The 23,941-nt window shown below is 53.1% G+C and overlaps 9 protein-coding genes across 9 annotated transcripts; 6 read left to right on the forward strand and 3 right to left on the reverse strand.

Moving 5' to 3' along the window:
* Positions 1–3,450: 3,450 nt before the first annotated feature.
* On the forward strand, positions 3,451–5,126 carry PG986_012590 (uncharacterized protein; the record flags this gene model as incomplete). The annotated part of the gene is made up of 2 exons (XM_066848812.1): positions 3,451–3,679; positions 4,045–5,126. 2 exons carry the CDS (start codon positions 3,451–3,453, stop codon positions 5,124–5,126), a joined length of 1,311 nt encoding a protein of 436 aa, XP_066695508.1.
* Positions 5,127–6,249: 1,123 nt separating this feature from the next.
* On the reverse strand, positions 6,250–7,059 carry PG986_012591 (Golgi apparatus membrane protein TVP23; the record flags this gene model as incomplete). Its single annotated transcript, XM_066848813.1, has 3 exons — positions 6,250–6,404; positions 6,488–6,817; positions 6,960–7,059. 3 exons carry the CDS (start codon positions 7,057–7,059, stop codon positions 6,250–6,252), a joined length of 585 nt encoding a protein of 194 aa, XP_066695509.1.
* A 1,179-nt stretch (positions 7,060–8,238) lies between these two features.
* On the forward strand, positions 8,239–9,027 carry PG986_012592 (uncharacterized protein; the record flags this gene model as incomplete). Its single annotated transcript, XM_066848814.1, has 1 exon — positions 8,239–9,027. One exon carries the CDS (start codon positions 8,239–8,241, stop codon positions 9,025–9,027), a length of 789 nt encoding a protein of 262 aa, XP_066695510.1.
* Positions 9,028–9,396: 369 nt separating this feature from the next.
* PG986_012593 (obg-like ATPase 1) lies at positions 9,397–10,790 on the reverse strand (the record flags this gene model as incomplete). The annotated part of the gene is made up of 2 exons (XM_066848815.1): positions 9,397–9,948; positions 10,158–10,790. The coding sequence occupies 2 exons, from the start codon at positions 10,788–10,790 to the stop codon at positions 9,397–9,399; spliced, it is 1,185 nt and encodes a 394-aa protein (XP_066695511.1).
* Positions 10,791–12,316: 1,526 nt separating this feature from the next.
* PG986_012594 (DeSI-like protein) lies at positions 12,317–13,195 on the forward strand (the record flags this gene model as incomplete). Its single annotated transcript, XM_066848816.1, has 2 exons — positions 12,317–12,439; positions 12,566–13,195. The coding sequence occupies 2 exons, from the start codon at positions 12,317–12,319 to the stop codon at positions 13,193–13,195; spliced, it is 753 nt and encodes a 250-aa protein (XP_066695512.1).
* A 416-nt stretch (positions 13,196–13,611) lies between these two features.
* Positions 13,612–14,469, reverse strand: PG986_012595 (mitochondrial 37S ribosomal protein uS11m; the record flags this gene model as incomplete). Its single annotated transcript, XM_066848817.1, has 1 exon — positions 13,612–14,469. The coding sequence occupies one exon, from the start codon at positions 14,467–14,469 to the stop codon at positions 13,612–13,614; it is 858 nt and encodes a 285-aa protein (XP_066695513.1).
* A 640-nt stretch (positions 14,470–15,109) lies between these two features.
* PG986_012596 (uncharacterized protein) lies at positions 15,110–16,803 on the forward strand (the record flags this gene model as incomplete). Its single annotated transcript, XM_066848818.1, is given in 3 exon segments — positions 15,110–15,604; positions 15,615–16,069; positions 16,128–16,803. 3 exon segments carry the CDS (start codon positions 15,110–15,112, stop codon positions 16,801–16,803), a joined length of 1,626 nt encoding a protein of 541 aa, XP_066695514.1.
* Positions 16,804–17,460: 657 nt separating this feature from the next.
* Positions 17,461–18,901, forward strand: PG986_012597 (uncharacterized protein; the record flags this gene model as incomplete). The annotated part of the gene is made up of 2 exons (XM_066848819.1): positions 17,461–18,434; positions 18,493–18,901. The coding sequence occupies 2 exons, from the start codon at positions 17,461–17,463 to the stop codon at positions 18,899–18,901; spliced, it is 1,383 nt and encodes a 460-aa protein (XP_066695515.1).
* An 809-nt stretch (positions 18,902–19,710) lies between these two features.
* PG986_012598 (uncharacterized protein) lies at positions 19,711–21,292 on the forward strand (the record flags this gene model as incomplete). Its single annotated transcript, XM_066848820.1, has 2 exons — positions 19,711–19,745; positions 19,819–21,292. The coding sequence occupies 2 exons, from the start codon at positions 19,711–19,713 to the stop codon at positions 21,290–21,292; spliced, it is 1,509 nt and encodes a 502-aa protein (XP_066695516.1).
* Positions 21,293–23,941: the final 2,649 nt, after the last annotated feature.

The raw sequence follows: 23,941 nt of genomic DNA on the forward strand, positions 1-23,941 counted from the left end.
AAGAGTGAGTTGAGTAAAGTGGTTGATCCAAGGAGACTGATTACACGGCTAACCTGGGCGCGGGTGTTGGAGGAGAGTGCAAGATTATAAGTATATGGACCTGCCGAAAAGATAATTCGGGACTGTAGATAGGATGATGGGATGGATCGGTCGATCCACTGGCTGGAATAATAAAACTCCATATGTATCTACGACAGAGAATACCAGCAACATACCTATATTCGACTACATTTACTATGATGCCTCTAACAGTAAGACTGGCGATTCGCGGAGCTCTCTTCTGTGGCGGCGGGTCGACTTTTGCGCGCGCGCTTGGCCGCTCCTCGGACGGCCGCTCCTTGCATTCAATCTCTGCTTGCGACTAGGCCACGCCGTTGGGCCCGAGAAGCCTTCCCGGCGCTATCTTGACGAACCGGTCGGCGCCTGGGTTGGGTCTGCCGGTTGTTTCATCGACCACACAGGCCAGGAAGACTGTTGGGTTCTTGCTCTTTCATGAAACCTGGGGTAAGATTGGGCAGACTGTCACTACGGCATACCTGCCGGTGATGGTGCTGGATCTCCACACGCACCAATTACATGAGGCGATGCTGCTTTGGGCGCGTAGGGCTGGGGACCATCTGCATGTACGTAAGAGGGCTGCTGCAAGTCTGCACGGCATCGATGTCATTGGTCAGGCTGTTGAGAGGAATATGATGATACACTACCTCTGAGCATACAAGGTGGATGTTGGCTTCTCAACACGTAGAGACATGACACCCATTGCTTATTACTCCGCGGCACAAGCGAGTTGCTAGCAACCATACATAGTATCCATACGGAGAGATATATCGGGAAAAGGGGAACGCCAGTCAGCATCCCACGGAGATAAGGAAATGTGCAGGCCGGTCTAGGCAGTCAGGAGAGCACCGTGGATGTGGCTATGATTGCCTTTTTCCAACCTTTGGGATTTGCCGTACGTAACACGAACCAATCACAGGTGTATTGGTGATGGCTCATGCTCGGGGGCCCAAATATGTGAGATCTGCGGAAGATCTTTGGGGACCTTGGCAGGTTTTCTTTCCATCGGCCCGTTTGCTGGTTGGCTTCGATAATTTTGCACAATCGCGGCACATCCCCAAGGTAACCCTCGCGCCTCCACATAGCCTTGCTCTCAGTAGGGATGAGTTGGGCATCTGGAGCATACTCTTACTCGGTATAACCAAGCAGTCTTCGGTGTACTGACTCAGCCTATGGGAAGAGAAATCGGTATCGAGCTTTTCTTTTCTTCTTCTGCAAATTAATTTCTCATTGATTGATATAGCGACCAGGTATGTAAGATATAGCCTGGCGGTGTTGGAGTTTCTAAAATTAAAAAATGGCACTTGTCGTTCGGCTGCGGGCATGGATATGGAGGGGTAAGAACAAAGAAGGGGGGAGGAGGCGCCAGAAATGGAAACTTGGGTCCACTAATCCAGACGAGGACTGGCGCAACACCAGCGCCCGGATGGACCCCCGTCTTAGGGCTTAGGTGAGACGCTTGGGGCTGGTCCAGCACAGTAAAAGACCGACTCTCGATGTTGAGACTGGAAGCAATACTGGGGCGATGAATATGCTGTGTGATATCCAGAAGGCTGCATATCGTGCATACATGTTCTTCTTCATCGTTTCTCTGGAGTCTGGGCTCTGCATCTACATATACATAAGAACAGAAGGTCGAGACCAACCACGGCAGAAGAAAGAAAATGGATCGGGGTGGCAGGGCTGGCTGCTGCGTCTTAAAAGTAGCGCGGCTCAGCCGTACGCGCTAACGAGGCAGGCATAGGCAGGCAGGGTATGGCAGTCGATACATATGCAAGGCTCGGGTCTCTCCATGATTCCGAGCATGCCACCCATCTGCAGGCCTGTACGATGACACACCAAACTCAATGGCACACATACATGTCGACTACAATACTCGAAACATACCTACTTGAACATTGTGCATATCTCGATTTCGCGCGCGCGCACTTTCCGGGCCTTACTCAGGACCGAATTGTGGCTGTATCGACAGCCTGGTCGTCAGTTGTCAGATGTCATATTGGGCAATTTTCCTACTGGGACTAGGTCTTACTGTATAAAGTCGTCTTTTTTGCTTTTGGCCCAATAGCGAGTCCCGACTAGCTGTCAACCCGCCTCCTATCCACCCCCAAGGGTCGAGTGGGGTTCCTCGCTCAGAGAGGAAAAAAGATATGGAGCCCGTGTGTAAGTCTGTATGCCTAATCAGATGTCGTTCGTCATCACATAATATCAGGAAATGGAAGGTGTTCCAAACGTCTTGAAGAATGAATGAAATGGTGGGTGAATACAAGAGTGGCTTGCCCGAACCGCGTGATCTCAAGACAGACAAGTCGTACGATATTGACGCTGGGGGGGTCTCAGCGGGTGGTAGGCAGGCGTGTGACAGAAGGAAAAGGCGGCGTAGGACGAGGCCCGGAGTGGACAGCGAATTGTTCGTTTTGACGACGATCATCCAGAGGCGCAGCAAGCCGCACATGCGGTTGGTCTTGGTGACACCAGAACACAAGGAGGAGAGACTCAATCAGCCCAGTCGACCAATCAATTATCGCCAATTCCCGGTTTGCTGTACCTACATACTTACTCCTACCTACTTCCCCCAACCAGCCCGACGAACCCTTGGTTCCCAGACAGGCACCACCGTACCCAATGGTCGTCACCTCTTCACCCACAGATACGCTCCCTGCATCTAACCTTGCAGTTGGGTGTTTGAAGTACTTCCAAAGTGACCATTATTGATTGATTGGGAAGCAAGACGATCGACTGCGGCGCGGCACTTCCACAACCTGGCGTCTTCTCTTTCCCACAGACGTGGTAACTAGCAGCCTGCCGAGCCTACCTACCTTGCTCGCTAATTCCTGACTACTTCCCAAGTTATACGGCTGAGAGATTGGTCAAGCTGACACCGCACACACACATACATTCACACATCCACAACCAAGGGTTCGGCACTAGTGCACCACGCCGCAGTTTGCCCCCACCCCCCCCTGCCTGCATCCCGCTGGTCTTTTTTCGTCTCCCCCGATCCCTTCCCACCCCCCCATTACGATCTGTGTGTTGCTTCTCTTTTCACATTTCCGTCTCTACTGCTTCTGTTTCTCCTGATTCTATGCTATTCCGTTCGTGAATTTTATATACTAATTCTGTTCTACGTCGTCTTGCTCGTTCGACACCTTGCGTCTCGCAACAAGTTCGTTGCTTGGCTTGTCGGTTTTCGCTTACACGGCCATAATCGAAGAAAGGACTCGCGGGGTGGGAGTTTCGTTGGTGTCAAACTCCATACATTCAACGTACGGGTGGCCATGAGTCTGGTGGCATAGAGAAGGAAGCATCATACAAACTTTGATCAGTGTCGTTATCGACGAACGACGGTCCCATTGAAACCGGGCTGAATTGGGGCATCAACATACGACAGACATGCGACTCAATGCCGCGATATTCGGGCTCGTCGCCTGGCTAGGTGAAGCGGCGGCGTCAACCACCACGACAAACACGCCTCCGTCACTCGTGAGTGATTCTACCGCGACTACCAAACCGACAACATCTGTCTCACCCAATACCCACGTCAAGTTTTGGTATAACTGGAGCCAGCAGACCCCCCGTGTTTTTGTCGCCCCGCCGGGGCAAAGGCCACAACCTCAACTAGGTTGGACAGTCAATGATGGCTATCAACTTAACATAAGTAGAGCCTCGCTGTACGTAGTCGAAACCGACAATGACACCGACAAGGGAAGGGTAATCGCTACTTCCACTCCCAGTCCCACTGTAAAAAGAGACGTTGAGAACCCTGTGTCGTCAAGTGAAGCGGCAGACTCGGCGAGCGGTGGCGACGAGGATAGGGAAACCATTTCCTGGATTCATATTATTGGAAAGGCCTCCTGGAAAGCAAGAACCACCACAGCCAGCTAATATGCCATGTATGACCCCCAAATACCATATCCTCCAAACCCCTGGGGACTAACGATGCCCTGACGGGTTTTATGTCCGAATCTGCTAACCACCCCTGAACAGACGACGATGAACCTGGTGGAGCTGGATCTGTGACCATCATCCCGTCCAGCTATCGAGACCTAGCTGGCTTGGGAAAACGGCTGTACCTATCTCTGGAATGGTATGACAGTATAGCTCAAACCAAAGGTAGCAGCTTCACGTCGCTTTTTGCTGCAAGCGAACTGGCTCCGGGCCAACCGGGTACTGAATCCCTAACCGAATTGCTGGCCGAACTGGCGAAGACGGATCAGAACGTACCTTACCAGCCGGAAGGTCCCATGAATTCCACTCCGTTGGATGCTACAAGCGCTAGCACTAATACGGTCGTGCAATCATCACCTACGCCAACCAGTGACAACGGCGCTGATCTCACTGAAGGTCAGCAGTCCGGAGGAGGTGGTGGTGGCTTGAATCCAGGCGCCATAGCCGGTATCGTTGTCGGGTCTGTTATCGGAGCCCTGCTCATCATCGGCGCCCTCGCCTACTTCCTGTGCTTCCGTCGGCGTGCTGGCGGGAAGCAGCAGCGCCGCCACATCCACGGCGACGTGGGCTATGCCTCGGACAGCGGTGCCGCCGCCATGATGATGCGCGAAAAGGAGATGCCCGGAGTCAATCACAGCACTCCGCATTCCGCGTACGCCGACGACGGCGGCCGCATGCACGAACGCGGTGGCGTTGGCCAAGACAACGACTCGATCAGCTACTCCTTAAACACGCCGGTATACCAGGAAGAACGAGGGATGGCAGCGGCCGGAATCAGTACGCAGCAGCGGCAGAGCCGAGATAACAGCTTGCACCGGAACGAGTACAACCGGCCACAGTCGTACGCTGCCGACAGCGCGATCGGGGTGGCGGTCTCCGGAGGGGCGGCACCCAACAACACTGCTGCCGAGAGGGAACGCAACGGGAGCGTGGGCGGCGCAGCGGTGGGACGGGCGAGCCACCAGACCAGCCGGCCGGGGTCCGAGGTACGGTCGCCGAGCCGCTACGCGCATCTGATCGAGGAGGGCATGACGGAGGACGAGGTCCGGCGTCTCGAGGACGAGGAGAGGCAGCTTGACGCCGCCATTGAGGATGCGGGGCGGCATGGTAGGCCGAAGTGAGTTACGCTGGTCGGTAAGCAGTCGAAGGGTACTAAATGAAAGCGGGCCATGATCTATTTACATTATTAAGGGGTGGGAGGCTTGGTAGTTTCCGGGGAAGGTTGAATGAAACATGTATGCAGCGTTTTTCGTCGTTCTTCTTGTCTATGATATGAGATCTCTTCTTATTTGGGTAATTGAAATGGCCTCTGCTGGCGCTGTGTTGCCTCTAACTTCCGAGGAATGACTTTGTTCGCCATTGAACGCCTGACGAGAAACATCCAGTGACGACTGTCCACAGACTGACTGGCTGACTTGCTGGCCTCTTCATAGGAAAATGAGTTCCCAATATTCTCCTGTACGTACTGCAAAGGCATTGCCACGATAGGCTTTGTATGTCTAGGATGTCGGATTACAAAACGACGTACATGACAAAATGCCCATCATCAATTCCCAATTTGGTAGGAATAGAGAAGGGGAGAAAGAGGGAAAGAGTTGGCCTTCCTATTCACAAAACAGTTCATCTGACGGCCCTGTGTAGCAGAATCACCGCTTCAACAAGGCACCGCCGGTTTCTACCAGTCCAGTCACAGTATTGTAGCTCGCTGGATTCTGCCTTCCATGGATCGTTTGGTAGGGGCTAGCACCTGAAATTGAATACAAGGTGCAGCCTGTCCAAGCCTTGTGTAGGTAGGGGTTGCTGGGGAGCAACTATTGTTGCATAGGTAGGCAGATAGGGGAGGGTAAGTAAACCAGAAACACTTCGAGATGGGATCAATGCCACATTTGATAAGAACGGTAATTCCGGATACTTGAGTTTGGCCACCTTTCGTGGAAGACCCGAGTCATCCCGCGAGCACGTGCCTGTTCCACGCATATTTATTGTACATACAAATTCCCCTAACTCCGGCCCGCTCGAATCTAAGGGGCAGAACCCAATGTTGGTGATATCGCGTACATAGAATATAAGCCCCTAATGCGCCGACTTGCTTCTTTTGTTGGTAGTGTCCGTTGAACCCTTGCCGCTTTCCCCGTGGCAGCCCATTGCTGCCACTCTGTCTTGCGTGTCCTGTGATGCGCGCGTCGTCCGTCCTTCGATGCTATCATGAAGCCATGGTTGGTCCATGTATAACTCGGTGTATTATTACCGCCCGAACAATCGACCGGCCATGTTGCTCGCGATGCTGCCTGCCAGGGATCCGCCGTATAGCGCACTTCCGGCCATGTTGGAGGCTTGGCTGAACTTATCGCAGCGCGAGAAGGCCAGCGTGTTGGTGACGGTCAGAACGAGGGCGATTGCTATAAATAAGGGTTCAATTAGTCTTCTTCTCTTCCCCAAGATCTTCCAATGAACAATGCTAGAATGGATTGGTACTACTCACCAACCAGAGGCAGCCAGATGAACTTGAGGCGCACGAGGGCGAGAATGGCCAGGGCGATCCAGAGGACGGGCTGGGCGTACATGGCGAGCCAGAAGAAGCGGCTGTCGGTGGCGTTGATGGTCTTGGTGGCCGGGTCGCTGCTCTCAAAGACCCAGTGGCTGTCGCCCGACTGGGGGTCGACCTCGTTCCACCAGCGCAGGCCGACCAGGCGGCGGCCCGCAATGTTCTTGAGGTAGTAGAAGTCGGCCGCCAGCAGCAGGATCGTGATAATGAAGATCATGACCAGGTTCTCGGTGAAGAGCATGCCGAAGAGGTAGACGAGCAGGGAGGCTAGAGAGAGGGAAGAGCACAGGGGGTTTTCAATTAGCAGCTGCTCGGACAGTTTCCAACTGGAGGCCGGGGTTTTGGAGGGCATGTGACGGTGCCGTCTGTCCATGCTGGGAGGTGCGAATGCCTGCGCGACATTACTTACAGATGCGAAAGGCGAGGAAGCAGAGGAGCGTTATGGGATGCGAGCTGAGGCGCCAGCTCAGCGAGCCCGGCGCATTCTGCTGCTGTGGTTGTTGTTCCATGGTGGTCGGATGTGTGTCTTGAACGCGGCTGTCGTCAATGTCGTCGTCGTCTATGGCATGACTCTCTGGGAGGAAGTGCAGTTGCGAGAGCCTCCAAGCGTGAGAGATGGCAATAGGGATTGATTACGAACCGCAACTGTCGTCTGTCGTGGTTGAAGCTAGGTACAGCTGTTCACTGCACATGGGGCCCACTTAATTAACGTGTCGCCGGTGCTTCTGCCGCAGATCATTTGCCTTACGTAACCCGTGACCAAGCTAGTCGTCACTCATCGCACTTATTCCCACATATCATTGGTTCTTTCAGTCATGTTACGGACATATCATACATTGGGGAAAAGCAATATTAGATTCCACCCGTCTTGTTCAAGTCGAGCTTCATGGGTTACTTGAATGTAGCTATGAGGTACAAAGTACATAACCCATAACGCTGAACTGCTCAATAAGTGCGTCTACGAAGCGAGTCTGCTTCGTCAACATTTACCAGCTTAGACAGTGATTGTATATTCTATGAATGGTGATCTAGGGGAAATTCTCTTCATGTCTTCCGGACGAACTCCATAGATACCATGATATCAGTTTACTCTCTCGGGTGGCTGTTTGCTTGAGTTCCTGCTTCACCCCCTGAGCAACCTGGAGACCTTCCCGTTAAAAACCGCTACGCTTCGAAAACGAATAGCAACGGCATAGCGATTCATATGACGTTGCAACTTAGATTCAAATGATGATTTAATGAAACATAAGACTCAATGTCGTTATTTGGCAGTAGCGATTAGTGGCCATTCCAGGTAAGGGACCTGGACAGGCGGCAGACAATTTTATATCTCCGGTCCAAGGCTGGGAGGCGTCTCAGAAAATTCCAGGATACAATACTATACAGAAGGGCTGGGCATGGTATCCGACATTATAAAAGTTTCCCCTATATATGTGCGTCGATATTGTCCCCAGCATGTATAATCAAAACCGCGAATCTAACTAGTGAAGCGTTACATCGCCAAGACGGAGCTGTATGTACACCTCCCCGCAGCTCGCTTCGGAGCAGCTGGACAATTTTGCCTCTCCCCATCCCGAGGTCTATAGAAGGAAGCAATAACATCTCCCAGGGCCAAGGGGTGTTACCTGAAAGCCCGCTTCTATACCGTACATAACATGAGTACAGATGGTACGGACCCTCGCAAAAGGATGACAAGCAACAAAGCAACTCTCCTCTTCCTCCACGGATCCATGCACACCGGCCAGGTCTGGGAACGAGTGGTGTCCCTGCTAGAGGCGAAAGGTTACACCCGCTGCCTGACGCCGCAACTCTGCTTCTGCGGGACCCCCGAGCCGGTACCGTCCATCGCGCCCTGCATATCACAAGTTCAGTCCCTAATCGCCGACGAAATCAAGGCGGGCCGCGACGTGGTCGTGATCAACCACTCCTTCGCCGGCATCGTGGGCTGCAGCGCCGTAAAGGGATTTACAGCAGGTCCCCCTCAAGGCAGGGGCAGAGTCATCGGCCTAATAATGATCTCCGCCTTCGCCGTCCCGAGCAACACCTCCCTCCTAGACTTCATCCGAACCTTCGGCGGCATGACCCCCATGGCCCGTCCGGGGCCGGACGGCCGGGACGTCCTGACAAAGGATCCGCTCGACATCTTCTACCACGACCTGCCACCCGACGACGCCGCGCTGTGGAACAGCCGACTCCTGCGGCACTCGTCCGCCACCAGGTCCACAGCCGAGGGTGTCTACGCCGGGTGGAAAAACGGCGATGATGTGCCGGTCTGGTTCATCGTGACGACGCGAGATCACTGCATACCCCCAGACTTCCAGGAGAGGATGGTCGACATGATGGACGCGGAGAGGATGGAAGCCTCTCAGCCGGCCGTTCATAGAAGGACGATGGACAGCGGTCACTCGCCCATGCTCAGTCAGCCGGAACAGACGGCACACATCCTGGAGGAAGCTGCCGAGGCCATGTTGCGTTGAGAAAATTTGTGTTGGTCCCTGGCATTCTCGAAGAGAAAATCCGCACACGTTCAATTATGCCGTACTCGAAGCGCTGACTGGACACTGCTTCATATAGTTAAAAATTGTTACTTCGTGTAGCAAGGGAACAAGCTGACGCTTCTGGTACTCTTCGTCAGGTTTATCGGCCGCAGCTCACAGGACTCTGAACACAAACTGCTTTGGGTCTCATCACTGTTGATTTGAATAGTCGACTGTGTTGCAAATGCGAGGAATGGCAATCAAGGCATTTTTAGGCGACCAGTCACAGCGGCATCGACTTTCTAGTGGAACGTGGGTAGTCATGCTGCTCAAATTTTTTATTCTTCATTTTTTGCATGATTCTTCTCTTTAACTCTTGGCAGCACCGGCCTTGATAAGCAAGATATCGCCGTCTTCGACGACGTAATCCTTACCCTTGGTCATGATCTTGCCCTTGGCCTTAACCTCGGCTTCATCACCAAGTTCCTTCAGTATGTTGAAGTTGTAAACGATGGCCTGGATGAAGGTCTTCTCGAAATCGCCGTGGATAACACCAGCGGCTTGGGGTGCCTTAGTGCCGTTACGGATCGTCCATTGACGGACTTCATCAGTACCAGTTGTGAAGAAACTGCCCAGGTTGAGAACCTTGCGCATCTGGAGAATAATCTTAGGCAGCGCTGACTCAACGCCAACCTTCTTGCACTCCTCAAGAGCCTCGGCCTCAGTCTCGAATTGAGTAAGGCGCTCCTCGAAGCACACCGACACAGGCAGAATGGGATCGCCGGCAGCGTGCTCCTTCATCCACTCGGCAATCTTGGCCAAGTGCTTGTTCTTCTTGCGGATGTAGTCCTTCTCAGACAGGTTGACCAGGTACACAACGGGCTTGGCAGAGAGCAAGAAGAGAGGGTTGATGACCTCGATCTATTATGCCTGATTAGCTGGGTTCAAGAGTAATCATGGAGCAAAATAAAGGGCGATGTTTGTTGTGATCAGAGTGTGTTTTTTATCTCAGCATGGCCTCTGCGTTTATAAATTGAGGCCACGTCGAAGAGCTGGGATTATTCAGGCACTATGGCCCTTTGTCATCATGTAGAGAGTGCGTTGCAGTAAAAGAAAAGAATCAGTCTTACCTCCTTAGGAGACCAGTTGCCCTTCCGGACATCCTTGCCATCCTTGAGCATGTCAAGAATCTTGACAATAGTAGCCTCTTCTTCTCTGGCCTTCTTGACTTCAAGACTCTGACCGCCCACGCGGGTCTTCTTCTTCTGGTTCTCGAGAGCCTTCTCGACGAACTCAATATCCTTCAACCGCAGCTCCTCGGCAATAATGTCGAGATCTCTGCAGGGGTTGACGTCACCCTCGACGTGGATAATCTCGGCATCGTCGAAACAACGCACAACCTGGAAGATGGCATCGACAGCGCGAATGTGGGACAAGAAAGCGTTACCAAGACCAGCACCGGTGGAGGCGCCCTTGGTCAGGCCGGCGATATCGTAAACAGTCAAGTTGGCAGGTACGCGCGACTTGGGGTTGTACTTCTCGCAGAGCCAGTCGTACCGCTCATCGGGGACAATGACACGGGCCTCTTCAGGCTCAATGGTGGCGTAGGGGAAGTTGGCAGGGTTTCCGAGATGGCACTTGGTGATGGCTTGGAACAGCGTCGATTTGCCGACGTTGGCCAGACCAACAATACCACTCTTCAGGTTGTTTCCGGGGCGTCCCAGCAGGAGCTTCTCCTCGGTGACGTTCTTCTTGGGAGGCATCTTGGGCTTCGCTCGTTTTGCGTACGTGCGATGTGAAATGTAGATGGTAGTAACAGTGCAGCTGGGCACGCTGTGGGAGAAGGCAGAACTAGCTGCGAACGGCCGAAAGAGTCGTGGGAGAGAAGAGAAGGGAGAGGTGGTCGACCGGAGGGAAGACGTGGTGAAAAAAGTGCCAGGCCGAATTGAATTCAGCCTCTGAAGATCAGCACCAACAAACGCTCAATGAAGAGGTGTGTCGGTCTATTGGGGGTATCTCGGGAGTGGTACGGGAAAAGGTAGTTACAGCCTTGTTGTCCGCTCTCTCTCTCATATGAGAAAAGAGAGGGAAGAGAGCTTTGCGAGAAAGTTCTGGCAATGGAGGGGTAGAACAGAAGAAACTTGCTTCGACCAGTGAGAGAAAAAAAAAGCTCTGCAGTTACTTGTGTGGGGTTTGTTGCGCAGCGCTCGAGCAATTTCGGCCTGACTGTTGTTACGAGCCCACTGAACGTGCAGGCTAGCCAGAACCCACTGGGGGGGGGTTGCTCAATCGAAGGCTGGTTGTGGTACGGCCCGCCGGAGGTCGGTGATTCAATCTGCCGACTGGGCTGGACCTCTGCCTTCTCAGCTTCTCACCTGAGGTAATCAAAGGATGCAGAGGCAATGAGGGGACAAGGCGTGCAAGGGACACACGGTCACATGAGGTGGGGTTGGGTTGGGTCATCTTGGGTCAGCAATCAATGTAATGTACCCTCCGTGTTGCGACCCTGGACCGGGTACTGGACGAAACTCGAAACAACTCTTGGTCTTGCATCGCTTACGGCATAATAGGCTCGTTAGGTTGGTCTCACCTCGCGCTGCTAGGCCGCAAACCCTGAGGAGGCCGGGGAGAAGCTGACCCCAAGCAGCCAATGACCTGCAAAATCCCCATTCCAATGGGCTCAATGGGGTACCACTGCGTTGGAGACTCCCATCCCAAATGTCCCGCATTCAGGTGTGCATTCGTCTCAAGTCGTGGCTGATGGATGCTTGAACCGCGCCTGAGCAGCTAGCCTGAGGCCCTGAGCTCTTTTTTAAGACGAAGGAAGGATGGAATGCGAGCAACAGGATCGCACACCGAGACACATCTCCCACAGCTGCAATCTATTCATGGAATCCCTTCCTGCATCACCATCAGCTTCACTTCGTCTTACCTTTGGTCAAATGGTTGCCTGTTTGCCTGACCTGGCTGGCAACATTACTCGACTCGACTCGACTCAACCTGAAAGGTGGCAAAGGTTTCTCTTCAAATTACTACTGTACTTTCAAATACCTACATACCTACTTACTTTACCTACCTACCTATCGCATCTACCTACACAGTACCTAGCTTCGTCTACCTTCCCCGGATTACAGAACTCACTACCCTAGCCGCCTCCACCAACTATTGATTGATCACCTCCGGCTTCTTGACTTACCTACATCATAGCTACCATACACAAAAGGTAGCTGCAACCACCAACAACCGATGCGCCCATTGTTGACGTGCTCAACAATACTACACCCCAACCATGTCGTCGTCTAAGAAGTCCAGCCGTCCTTCGGTCACTCGGAACTCCAGATCTGGGTCTCACAGATCTACTTTATCACTCACCCGAACCGAGATCATTATCAACGTATACGACTTATTACCTGTAAGCACTTCACTCGATCACACGCAACATCGCCTCGAGCCGAGACTATATCTCGCAATGCTTTGGGCTACCCTTTCTACGGTCCGCTTCAGTGATTAATGTTGCTAATGATCTTTCGACCTCCAGCCTGGCCGATTAGCCTCTATTCTCTGGACTGTTGGGTCCTCCCTCCTCCACACCGGCGTCGTCATCAATGGACGCGAATACGCCTACGGAGGTCATGATCATCCGAATACAACAGGCGTCTACTGGACTGCGCCGCAGACTATCCCGCCGGGAGGCACGTTCAAGATGGAAATTCTACAGGGCTTCACCTTCGCACCCCAGCACGAGATCGACCAAATAATCAAGTCGACCTCGGAAGACTTTCCCGGCACCGCCTACAACCTTCTTACCAAAAACTGCAACCACTTTACTCAGAGCTTGTGCGAAAGGCTTACGGGCCAGAAAGGGCCCGCCTGGCTTAATCGTGCCGCCTCGATCGGCGTGGCACTGCCTTGCATGGTACCGCGAGATTGGGTCGAGCCGCCAGACTATGGTACAACCGATGGGGCGCTGGTAGAAGAGGACGAGGATGACCTGGACGCCGATGAGGGAACAGGCTTCCTTAGTAGGGAAAACAGCTACAGACGTAGCCTCGGAGATGACGATGGTCGGGGTGCCAACGCACAAAACAAAAGCAGCGACAGGTCTTCGCGGACACGTGATTCTAGCGGGCGAGCATTGCCCCCGGCAGAGATAGCGCCGGCAAGCTAGTCGCATTCAAAATGGTAGGTTACGGCATTGCATCGGTTCAGATATGCTGGGTTTGGGTGAGTTACGGCTGCAAAGGAACAACATGCATTTGGGGGGCGTTGGGGGGCGTTACAATTTCTGAACAGGGCATGTTTTGAGTTTGCTACAAGGGTGACATGGTCCTAAGCGATTGATACCAGATGTGTGTTTTTTTCTTCTTCTTCCCTTTGTTGCGAGTTGAATTCGAGAGCTGCGGCGCGATTTGCTTTTATCTCTTATACAATGTACAACCGACTGTGGTACAGAAATACATATCAGCGTATGATACAGATGATGCTTCTATAGAGCCGTTCCTCCCTTGTTTTTGATACAGAATTGCGCAATGCAACGCTCCGCCAAACCTCGCCCCGTGCCCATCCGATCCGCAAGACTCCCCTTTAACCCAGACGTCTGGGCTTGGGACTCCTGGTACCACCAAACTTGAGTCGGGTAGCATCGCTGACCTTGGTGATGCTGCTGCGCAGCAGGCGGCCCTCGCTGCCGAGCAGGACCTTGGTGGCGGCCTCGCGGCCGTGGCCGAAGCCGCGGAGGACGACCTCCATCTTCTTGATCTCGTTGTGCCAGTTGCCCTGGTGCAGCTTGTCGATGACGTAGGCGGCGAGCTGGTAGGCGGCGTCGTAGGTGCCGCGCTTGGACTTGCGGAAGCCGATCTGGCCCGCGCTGATGGAGATGATGGCGTTGCGGTCCGGCTTGGTGACGGTGATGTGGGTGTTGTGCTTGTGCCCGTAGATGTGGAAGTGGAAGGGCTCCTCGCCCCAGTTGTTCTGGCCGCTCTGGCCTGGCTTCTTGTCCCCCATCAGCATCTCGGAGAATGTGGGCTGGTTCCGGGCGCGGTTGATGGCGTCGACGCCTAACCGGCTGGCTGCTGCGTTTTGGGAAGAGGGAGAAGAAGAGGAGGAGACGGCGGAGCCGAGGCCTCGGAGGCCGCCGCTGCTTGGACTCGGGGCATAGGGAGAGCTCGGCTCGGAGAGGTCATCGAGGATGGACCGTGTTGTCGTGGCGGGACCGGCCGAAGTGGGTGCAGAGGTGGCCGCCTCTCGCTCCATCTCGCCAGGGGTGGCTTCGGGCGTCGTCCGCACGGCGTTCGACGGCGGTTGTGTCGTGTTTATGTCGGAGTCGGCCCGCCGCTTGCAGGTCTGCGAAAAGGAGCGGACGGCATAGCGGGAGAAGCTGTGCTGTGTGTGTGATATCTGGGCGGAGGTGGTCGCTAAAAAGCGACTCCATGGTTGGCTCATGGTGGGCTGGCGACGCAAAGGGAGCCCTGGCCGCTGCAATTGGGTGTTGTAATTGGTGGAGGGAGCGACGGTGTCGAGAGGGGAGGGGCGTGTTTGTTATCGTCGTGAGGTCAGCTTCACTTTGTCTCTCTTTCTCTCGTCTAGCAAGTCCCGAACCGCGATCGCCTTTGGGACGGAAAGCTCGAATTTTTGAGACAGGGCCTCGATAAAGCCGTAGCCCCAATTGACCGGGGTCTGTCCCTCTCTCTCTCCAGTCTCCTCCCCTACCAAAACCAGGCCTGGATCAATTGAGCGCCAATCGGCAGGGTGGGGAAAAAAGAAGTCGGAGCACGGCCAATCACTGGCTCCGATTTTCCTAGATTTTTTTGGCCCAGTAGCTTCCATTTGCAGCTGTCAGTTAATCCCTGCTCTCGGGGTTTGGAGGCGAGAGAAAAAGAATGCGACCCAGTCGGATTCGCTTCAAACCCTCTCAGCCAGACAGCAGGGGACCAAAGTCGTACGTCGTGAACCTCTCACGGTTTTCCTACCTTTTGCCCGCATTCGCATTCGCATTTTCCTTCCTATAGAATTTTCTCTCTTCACTTCTCCAACTCTACTATTGGAGAGAGGTTGCCCAATTGCAACAATATACCACCAAGCTATGGCCTCCGTACGGCAAGCTGCACGTAATGTGCCCTCTACGACAGCCTTGAGGACGCCTTCGCTGGCTTCTTCCTCTTACGGCAGATCCCCAGCTTATCGGAGGTTATTGTCAACGGCACAACAGAATGGGAACGCCTTCACAACGTCGCGGGTCACCATGACCCCGCTCACGACTCTTCGGTCACCTTTCATGCCCGAATCAGTAGCGACGATCCAGTCCCGCGGCTTCCACCAGACACTGAGATGGCAGCAAGAGCAACCGCAGCAGGCGCCTAAGGCGGAGCCGAAGCCCGCCGAACCTGAAGAGAAGGCGGAGGCGAAGCCGGAGCAGGCCGAAGCCGAGTCTGAGGCCAAGCCCGAATCCGAGGGCAAGAAGGAGGGCGAGAAGCAAGGTGAGGGCGAGGGCGAAGGTGAGGGTGAAGGCGAAAAGAAAGAGAAGAAGGAGGATGCAGCCCCACCCCCCTCCGCATGGCGACAAGACCCCATGGCAGGTGTTCATGGAGACCATGCAAACCGAGTTCAAGGCCTCCAAGGAGTGGAACGACTCGACAAAGCAGCTTGCCGCCGGCGCTCATGACTTCATCGAGAGCGAAAGAGTCCGCAAGGCCAGAGAGGCTTACGAGGCGACCACCGGTGCCGTATCCACGACTGCCGGAAAGGTCCTGAAGACGAGTGCCACGGCTATCGGCAAGGGTGCTTCGTGGACGTGGGACACTTCGGTTATGAAGGGCGTCCGCAAGGGTGCCAACGTCACGGGCGAGGCGCTCGACAAGGCCACGAAGCCCCTGCGAGAGACCGAGGCATACAAGAACGTCAAGGATGTTATCGACGACGGTAGCAGCTCGAGATATGGTGGTTGGGTCGAAAAGGAAGAACGACGCAAGGCCAGAGAGCTGAGAGCACAGCAGGCTGCTTCCATCCACGGCGTCAAGCCGGAGGATATGGTCGAGGACCCCAAGTATGTCTTGAACTCCCGACCTTTGCTACATGGCTGAGTGGCTGCTAACTATTTCAAGTGCTGGAACCAATGTGACTTTGCATAAGGATGCCGCATGGAAAGAGGCCTGGAAAGATTTCCGCGACCAAAACAAATACGTTCAGGGTATCTTCAGCGCCGGTAAGATCTACCAAGAGTCAGAGAACCCTCTGATTTCTACCGCGCGAAGCATCACCGACCGTATCGCTGGCTTCTTCGCCGAAAACGAGACGGCCATGGTCATCAAGAAGTTCCGATCCATGGACCCCAACTTCCAGATCGAACCCTTCCTCCAAGAGCTCCGTGAATACATCCTGCCAGAAGTCCTCGACGCATATGTCAAGGGCGATATCGAGACCCTGAAGATGTGGCTCTCTGCTGCACAATATTCAGTCTACGAAGCCCTGACCAAGCAATACCTGCAAGCCGGCATGAAGTCTGATGGACGGATCCTCGATATCCGTCACGTCGATATCCTCAAAGCCCGCATGCTCGAGCCTGGTGAGATCCCGGTCTTCATCATCACCTGCCGTACCCAAGAAGTCCACGTCTACCGCAATGCCAAGACCAATGAGCTGGCTGCGGGCATGGAAGACAAGGTCCAGCTGGTGACATACGCCATCGGTATCACGAGGATCCCGGAGGAAGTCAGCAACCCCGAGACACGCGGCTGGAGGTTGATCGAGATGCAGAAGAGCGGACGCGACTACATCTAAAAAACCAAAAGCGCTTTTTGATCTTCATGTGCATTTAAAGGCGAGCGGGCACGGATACCCTTGCCTTTGGATGACAGATACCAACATATGTTCTAATAGTGTACAAAAATGTGGGCGGTAGACGGAAGGACGCCCAATGAACGGGACATGACGACCGTGGCGGCAAGCCTCGGTTTCTCAAAACACCACTCAGGCCTTTGGCATCAAGGCGTTTTCGCATTTCCGGTGTTATGTATGATGTGGACATTACATGATATTACTACTGTATGATAGACAAAACAAAACACTGCCGCATCCCCCACAAGGGGGCTGCGAACGATGCTAATGCCCAAAACCAATAAACCACACCAAACTTCCTCCTTGTTCACTAGTGCTGGCGTAGACTGAGCCAATCAGGTTGGAGGATACCTCGGGCCCGAAACTAGGAGAAGCCTCCTATTGCAAGCGGCGGGTGGTTCTTTGAATCAACCCAAATACCGTGATCTATTACGTAGCTCCGTCTGTGTTGAAGTCGTATATATAATGGCTTCGTCAACCGATTACTTCCCCAGGGACACCAGACCTCTATCGTTAACTTCTATACTTTGAGCAGGCTTTTCAACGCCAATAACACCCTTCCCATTGGTTATTCACCCCGTGAGCCTAAAACCGGTCCATATGGCCCCCGTAGAGATCCTGATCGTCGGCTGCGGCATCGCCGGCCCGACGATGGCCACGTTCCTGCTCCTAATCGACGATGTGCCCGCGGCGCAGAAGCCGCGCATCACCGTCCTGGAGCGGGCCTCGGAGCGCGTCGCCCACGCCCGCGGACAGAACATCGATGTCCGCGGCGCGGGGGTGACGGTCCTGCGCAGGCTGGGCATCGAGGCGCTGGTGCGGCGCAGCACGACGGGCGAGGAGGGCGTAAGGCTTGTAGACGAAAGGGATCGGGTCTGGGCGGAGTCGGCGGCGGGTCCGACGGGGCCGACGGCGGATATTGAGATCCTCAGGGGAAGGCTGAGTGGGATTTGTTGGGGGAATTGTTTGAGGGTGGAAAGAGAGACAGGGGGGCAGGGTGGTAGGGGGTTTGAGTATATCTTTGGGGACTATGTCGAGGAGCTGGATCAGGGGAATGGCGACAAGGTTCATGTACGCTTCGCCAAAAGCGGTGTCAGGAGGAGTTTCGATCTCGTGGTCGGGGCGGATGGGCTGCATAGCCGGACGCGGAAGCTGGCCTGGGGTAAGGAGGGCGAGAAGGACAGGGTTAGGCGGCTGGGCATGTACGCCGGTTTCTTTAGCATCCCGCGCGAGGAGAAGACGGACGACCAGTGGCGGCGGTGGTTCCATGCGCCGGGTCGGAGGGGCGTCATGCTGAGGCCGGATGGAACGGGCACGCGGACCACTGTGATCATGTCCGTGGTCAAGGACAGCGAGAAGGAAAGCGAGAAGCTGGCTGAGCTGGCGGCGAAGGGACATGCCGGGGTCTCGGCTCAGAAGGCTCTGCTCGAGGAGCATTTTCGCGATGCTGGGTGGGAGTGCGAAAGGGTTCTACGCGAGATGGAGACAACGGATGACTTTTACTTCGACATGGTGGCTCAAGTGAAGATGGACAGGTGGAGTAAAGGGAGAGTAGTGCTCCTAGGAGACGCAGGGTAAGGCCTTCCATCCCTCAGAGACACCAGGTGGCTGTCGACTAACACCGAGGTGTAGATATTGCGCTTCCCCTATTTCCGGTCTTGGCACCATGCTCGCCTTCACTGCCGCATACAACCTCGCCGGGTGCCTCCAAGACTACATCAAGGGGGTCACCCCTGACCCGTCCTCTGGGTTGGCCGGGTACGAAGCGAAGATGCGTCCCATCGTCGACGAGGCGCAGGGCCTTGCCCCTGGCCAGGCCTACCTGATGCACCCGGAGACGGCTTGGGGGATTTGGACGTTGCACCTGTTCGCCAGCTTCGTGTTCTATATGAAGAAACTTTCGACGTTCCTGGGGAATCTTGTCTTTCCTAGGATTGGGCCACAGATGGCGAACGATGTGCCACTTGCGGACTACGGGTTCAAGGTCATGCCGGAGTGGGAGGACCTGGAAGAGGAATCATTGCAACGGGAATTGAAGTAGTAGGGGAGACTATTCGGATGCTGTATTAATACTAGGCTTCACTCAAATCTGGTCATTGACATATCAGTAGCTGTTTGCTTATGTCATCCTCACCCCCTTAGCCTCTGAGTAGTTACGAAGCGGATGAAGCCGTCATCATAAATTGCATCCTTTTTCCTTCCCTGTCAAACAATTCGATATTGCCAGAAGCCCCAGAAAGATTGGAATGAGAATACATGAGTGAACCAAGACTGTCATTCTGATCAGGAGAATGTGTCCTTCATGATGACTCCCCAGCTCATCGAACCCGGTCTTATCGCAACCCCGCGCAACCGCCCGATCGCGATGGCTCCGGCGATGCCAAGCTCCGAGCCCCGGCGTTCCCTGGATGAGGTGTCTGGACCTCGGGAACGAGCCTTCATTTCATCATTCGCATGCACATCGTGTGTACGCAGGAAGGTCAGATGCGACAGGTCACTGCCCGCGTGCTCGACCTGCGTCAAGACCAAGGCGGAGTGCGTCTACCGCGCACCCCCCGCCTCAACGACGCCGACGCAGGCTAGGCCAGAACTTGGACAGCCAGAGAAAGGCCGCGACAGCGTCGGATGAGCAGAGCGACCGTAAGGCTCGATTGGCACAGTATGAACAGATACTACGTGAGCATGGCTTATTGCCGGACTCGGGACAACCTGTTGAATCCGGTGAGACTGGGACATCTGAACGGGAAAGGAATGGGCGATTGATTTCCAAGGGCGGCAAGTCCAGGTATGTTAGCAGCAGCATCTGGCTCGACGCCGATGAGGCCGAATTGCACGAATTGGCCGAACACGATGACTCTGATGAAACCGAAGATGCTCATTTCGAAGTACCATCACCAGTCGACCCTCTTTCGGCTGCGCTGCTTGAAAACGTCCAGAGTCTTCTAGACTCTCATCCAGCCACCGCGATGCGCAGAAGCTTTGGACATTACATGTTAGCAATGTCGAGCCGCTGTGCAAGATTCTCCATATTCCCACAGCCGCAAAGATGGTCGAAGAAGTCACTCTACGTCCCGCGAATGCGACCAAAGAAGAAGAATGCCTGCTATTCGCAATCTACCACTTTGCTGTGTTTTCCATGTCTGACGAGGAGTGCCTCTATGAGTTTGGCGAGGCCCGCTCTATTTTGCTCTTGAGATATCGCTTCGCTCTCCGGCAAGCGTTGGTAAATGCGTCTTGGCTCAAAACCACCGACATGCTCGTTCTACAGGCTCTCGTACTGTATCTCATTGCCTCTCGCCTGACGAGCGACCCGCATACCTACTGGATCATGACTGGGGTCGCTGTTGGCATCGCCCAGCGAATGGGACTGCATCGCGACGGGGAGGAGACCGAGCTATCACCATACGACGTCGAAATGCGCCGGCGGCTCTTCTGGCAAGTTATCCCGCTGGATGGCTACGCCGGCCAACTTTGCGGGACGAGCATTTCCCTTCCGCCCAATAGCTGGGAGACCAAACAGCCCCTGAACATCAACGACGGCCAGATCTGGCCTGGAATGACGGAGGAGCCAGTGGCACAGGAGGGCCCCACGGAGATGATCTTCTGCCTCGTCAAGGCGCAGCTTTCCAACCTGTATAACCGCACCGGCGTGAAAATGGCAAGCTTCGGCCCCACCGTCGACCTCAAGCCAGGCGCGGAGCTAGACAAGATCATCGACGAGGTCGAGGGGGCCATCGAGATCAAGTACCTACGGTACTGCGATATCGGCAACCCGCTGCACTTCCTGCTCCTCGGCAACGTGAGGTCAGCCGCCAATGCGGTACGGCTGCGCAGCCGGCTATCCCGCTTAGCTACGCGAACCGACGCCAGCGACCACGAAATGCGAGACTTGTGCGCCCTCGCCGACAAGATCATAGAGACCGACAGCGCGCTCTACCGCAACCCGAGTGTCCGGGGGTTCCGCTGGAAGATCGACTCGCTCTTCATCTGGGACGCGCTGAAGTGCGTCCTGATGGGCCTGTCGCGGCCCGGGTTCTACCCGGCGACCACCGGGGAGCTGGACGCGGCGTGGGATAAGATCGCCGAGGTGTACTCGAACCACGGCGAGATCACGGAGGCGAGGAGGGGCGCCATGCAGGCTATTGTGGGCAAGGCGACGCTTCGGGTTTGGGAGGCGAATCCGCCGAGTCTTGCCACTGCTTCGGAGCCGACGTTTATCACGATGCTTCGCTCACGACACCAGAAGAAGAAGGCTGATGTTCCAGAACCGTTGGGTGCCGGTACTTGTGGCAATGGGAATACTGGGTACGATGGAATGTCGTTTCCCCTTTACGAGTATTTTGGTCCTTCTGCTGGATTGGACTTCAATATGGACGATTATCTGAATACCGACTCGATGAACTGGATGCTCTGGGACCCATCGTCAGCCTGATGAGCAAGTTACTGAAACCCCCCCCCCCACTGCCTCTCTTACCAAAAGAGTCTATCTGTCAGGGGTGGACGTTGCGTTGGATGGATAGGGCCGAGCCTTGCGAGATCTTTGTTTGAAATCTACTTCTTAGTACGGATATACAGGGATTATCATTTATATTTTAGCCCCCACTGCAACATCGTATCGACCGACCTTTGAAGGATTATGCAGAAGACCAACTTCAAAAATAGGAGCATAACACGTTCTGTACTCTGATCCATATACCTTACCTATAATGGAAGTCACGTCCGTAGCAGTTTTTGCTTTTCATGGGCGGGATCCCTATATTGCAGGCATTCTATTACAGGCAAACAATGCGAGCCTGGCAGCAGGGAAGTGCTGCAGAGATTGCAATCGTACCATACACAGCATGGTCAAGCACCGATGGTAAGATGCAACCCCTACTGGCTGCCCCCCCTTCACTGACCCCCCTAAAATAGATGTAAAAATCAACAACAACAGCAATAGATAGGTCAATTGAGCAACACACACTGCATTTTAAGGTCTGTTTCGGCTCGTGCGCACTACAATAGAGTTACCCTTACCACCAGCTCGATTTGCATTAATTTCCACCACTTCACCGGCGCCCCTTTTCGGCCTTTTCCTTAGCCGACCTTCCCGAATATCCCTTTAAACCTCCCTAATGTTTAATATATAAATAAAGCCTTTATTGGGGTCCTCGTCGACCTTTCTCTTCTTTTAAACTCTTATTTTCTTTAGATCTGCCTCTAAACCGGCTTTTTCCTGCTCTAACCGGCCGATCCGGGCCGTCAAATCATCAACACTCTTGCCGAGCTTCGTTTACAACTGCCTCCTAATAGCATCAAAGTGTGTCACCTCCTTATTAAGCACCGTCATCGCTAAATCTTTAACCTACCGGCTGGTCCTAAGTGTCACCACCTGCCCTAGCCCTTTTTAAGTAGGCCGGCGTGCATCCTCGGCCTTATTAACGTCGTCGATAGCTCGAAACATAGCAGCCCTTTTAAGCCTATTATTCATCGATTTATCTATATTAATCGGCCAAAGCCTTAATACTAACTAACTATTAATAATAGTACTAGGGATAAAGGCAACCTTTTGAGCTTTATCTTAAACGCGAAGGAAGTTTCCCTTTTTAACGTAGCTGTTATTAATAATAACGTACGCTAAATTGAGCTCCCTCCGAAACCTCTTTTTCAGCACCTTAAAATAACTAATATTTAAAGGCTAAAAAAATATAGCTACTATATAATAGCAAATAAAAGAGCTAGATCTTAGCCTTTAAGGCCGCTAATATAAAATCCTCGTTAATATAACTATCGTGGCCGTTTAAAATTAATAACCTTTATTACTCGGGGTTATTAAACTAGGTAAGGGGGATAAACATCTTTTTTAGCCACTTTAAAGTAATAGGGTTAAAAGTTTACCTTTTAAGGGAAGCTTTAAAGGCCTAGCCTTTATAAAGGCAGTTAACTTTATTATTATCCTAAAAGAATTACTACTATTATACCGATTAGCCCTTAAAAATAATTAAAAAAAGGTAGAAACTCTTCGAAAGCATTAATACACTTTAAAATAGTTACCCACTTGCGATTAGCGGCGTTATTACGTATTAACGATTTATAAGCGGTAAATCCGATTACTATAATACCTTCCCTTATCGTTATCGTAGTTTTTACTTTATCGGCGTTAAATTTAAATCGAGGGGGTATACTATTAATAATAATAGTATTAAGCCGATTAAAAAACCCTTATATAGCCCCGTTTAATGTGTATACGAGACGCCGGAAATTTATCGCTTTAGCACGCACAGTCTTAAAGGCCGGATAACGTTTTAAAAAACGGTGCACCCATCGTTTGCCGATAAGGTAATCGACCTTTTTTATAAAAAAATGCGCTAAGCGTATATACGAAACAGCCGATACGTTAATACGTAGCCTAAACTAGCCTAAAAAAGGCCCATTTAATTAAAAAGGTCTCTTCGGCAGGGGTAAATAACTGTAAAGCTTTATATTTCTTTTTTTTATTAAGGTTCTCCTTAATTCGGTTGCGAAGGGTGCCCCTATTAACGTTATAGTTTTTAGCCGCACGATTAATGCTTCCGCCGGCCAGCACGGCCTAGACCGCCTGCGCAATGCGAGCTTTTTTAATTATATTAATAATAGTAAAAAGAGGAAAAAAAGAGGAAGAAATTAATCTACTTCAATTAACAGACGAGTGAGATTTGACCCCTTTATATACTATTGTTGTTGCTCAGGGGCTCTAGAATCATCTGAAATCAGGAGGGGTCAATCAGAGGGGGGGCAGCCAGTAGGGGTTGCATCTTAAGGCAGATTTCATCGAAGATGTTCAACCAGGCGCCCCCTCCACTAGAATGTGTGAGATTTGTTCAAATGGCATGCCAAAAACCATAACTCGGGTTTGCTCAAGCTTTTGGGTTATCAGATACTATATAAGTACTGGGCTCATGGCGCACATTTCCATGGCTCAATCAAGTCCTGTCTGTCACCCAACAGGCCCGAGAGCGATACCGTTGAGTCAACTAAAAAAGATGGAAGTCCCGAGGGCCGGGATATGGGAAAGGAGTCTGGCCTTACTGATCCTCCTTTTGACGAATACGGCATCTACAAC

Source organism: Apiospora aurea (genome assembly GCF_038362705.1).
Source record: "Apiospora aurea strain CBS 24483 chromosome Unknown utg000008l_segment0_segment0, whole genome shotgun sequence".
NCBI lineage: Eukaryota > Fungi > Ascomycota > Sordariomycetes > Amphisphaeriales > Apiosporaceae > Apiospora > Apiospora aurea.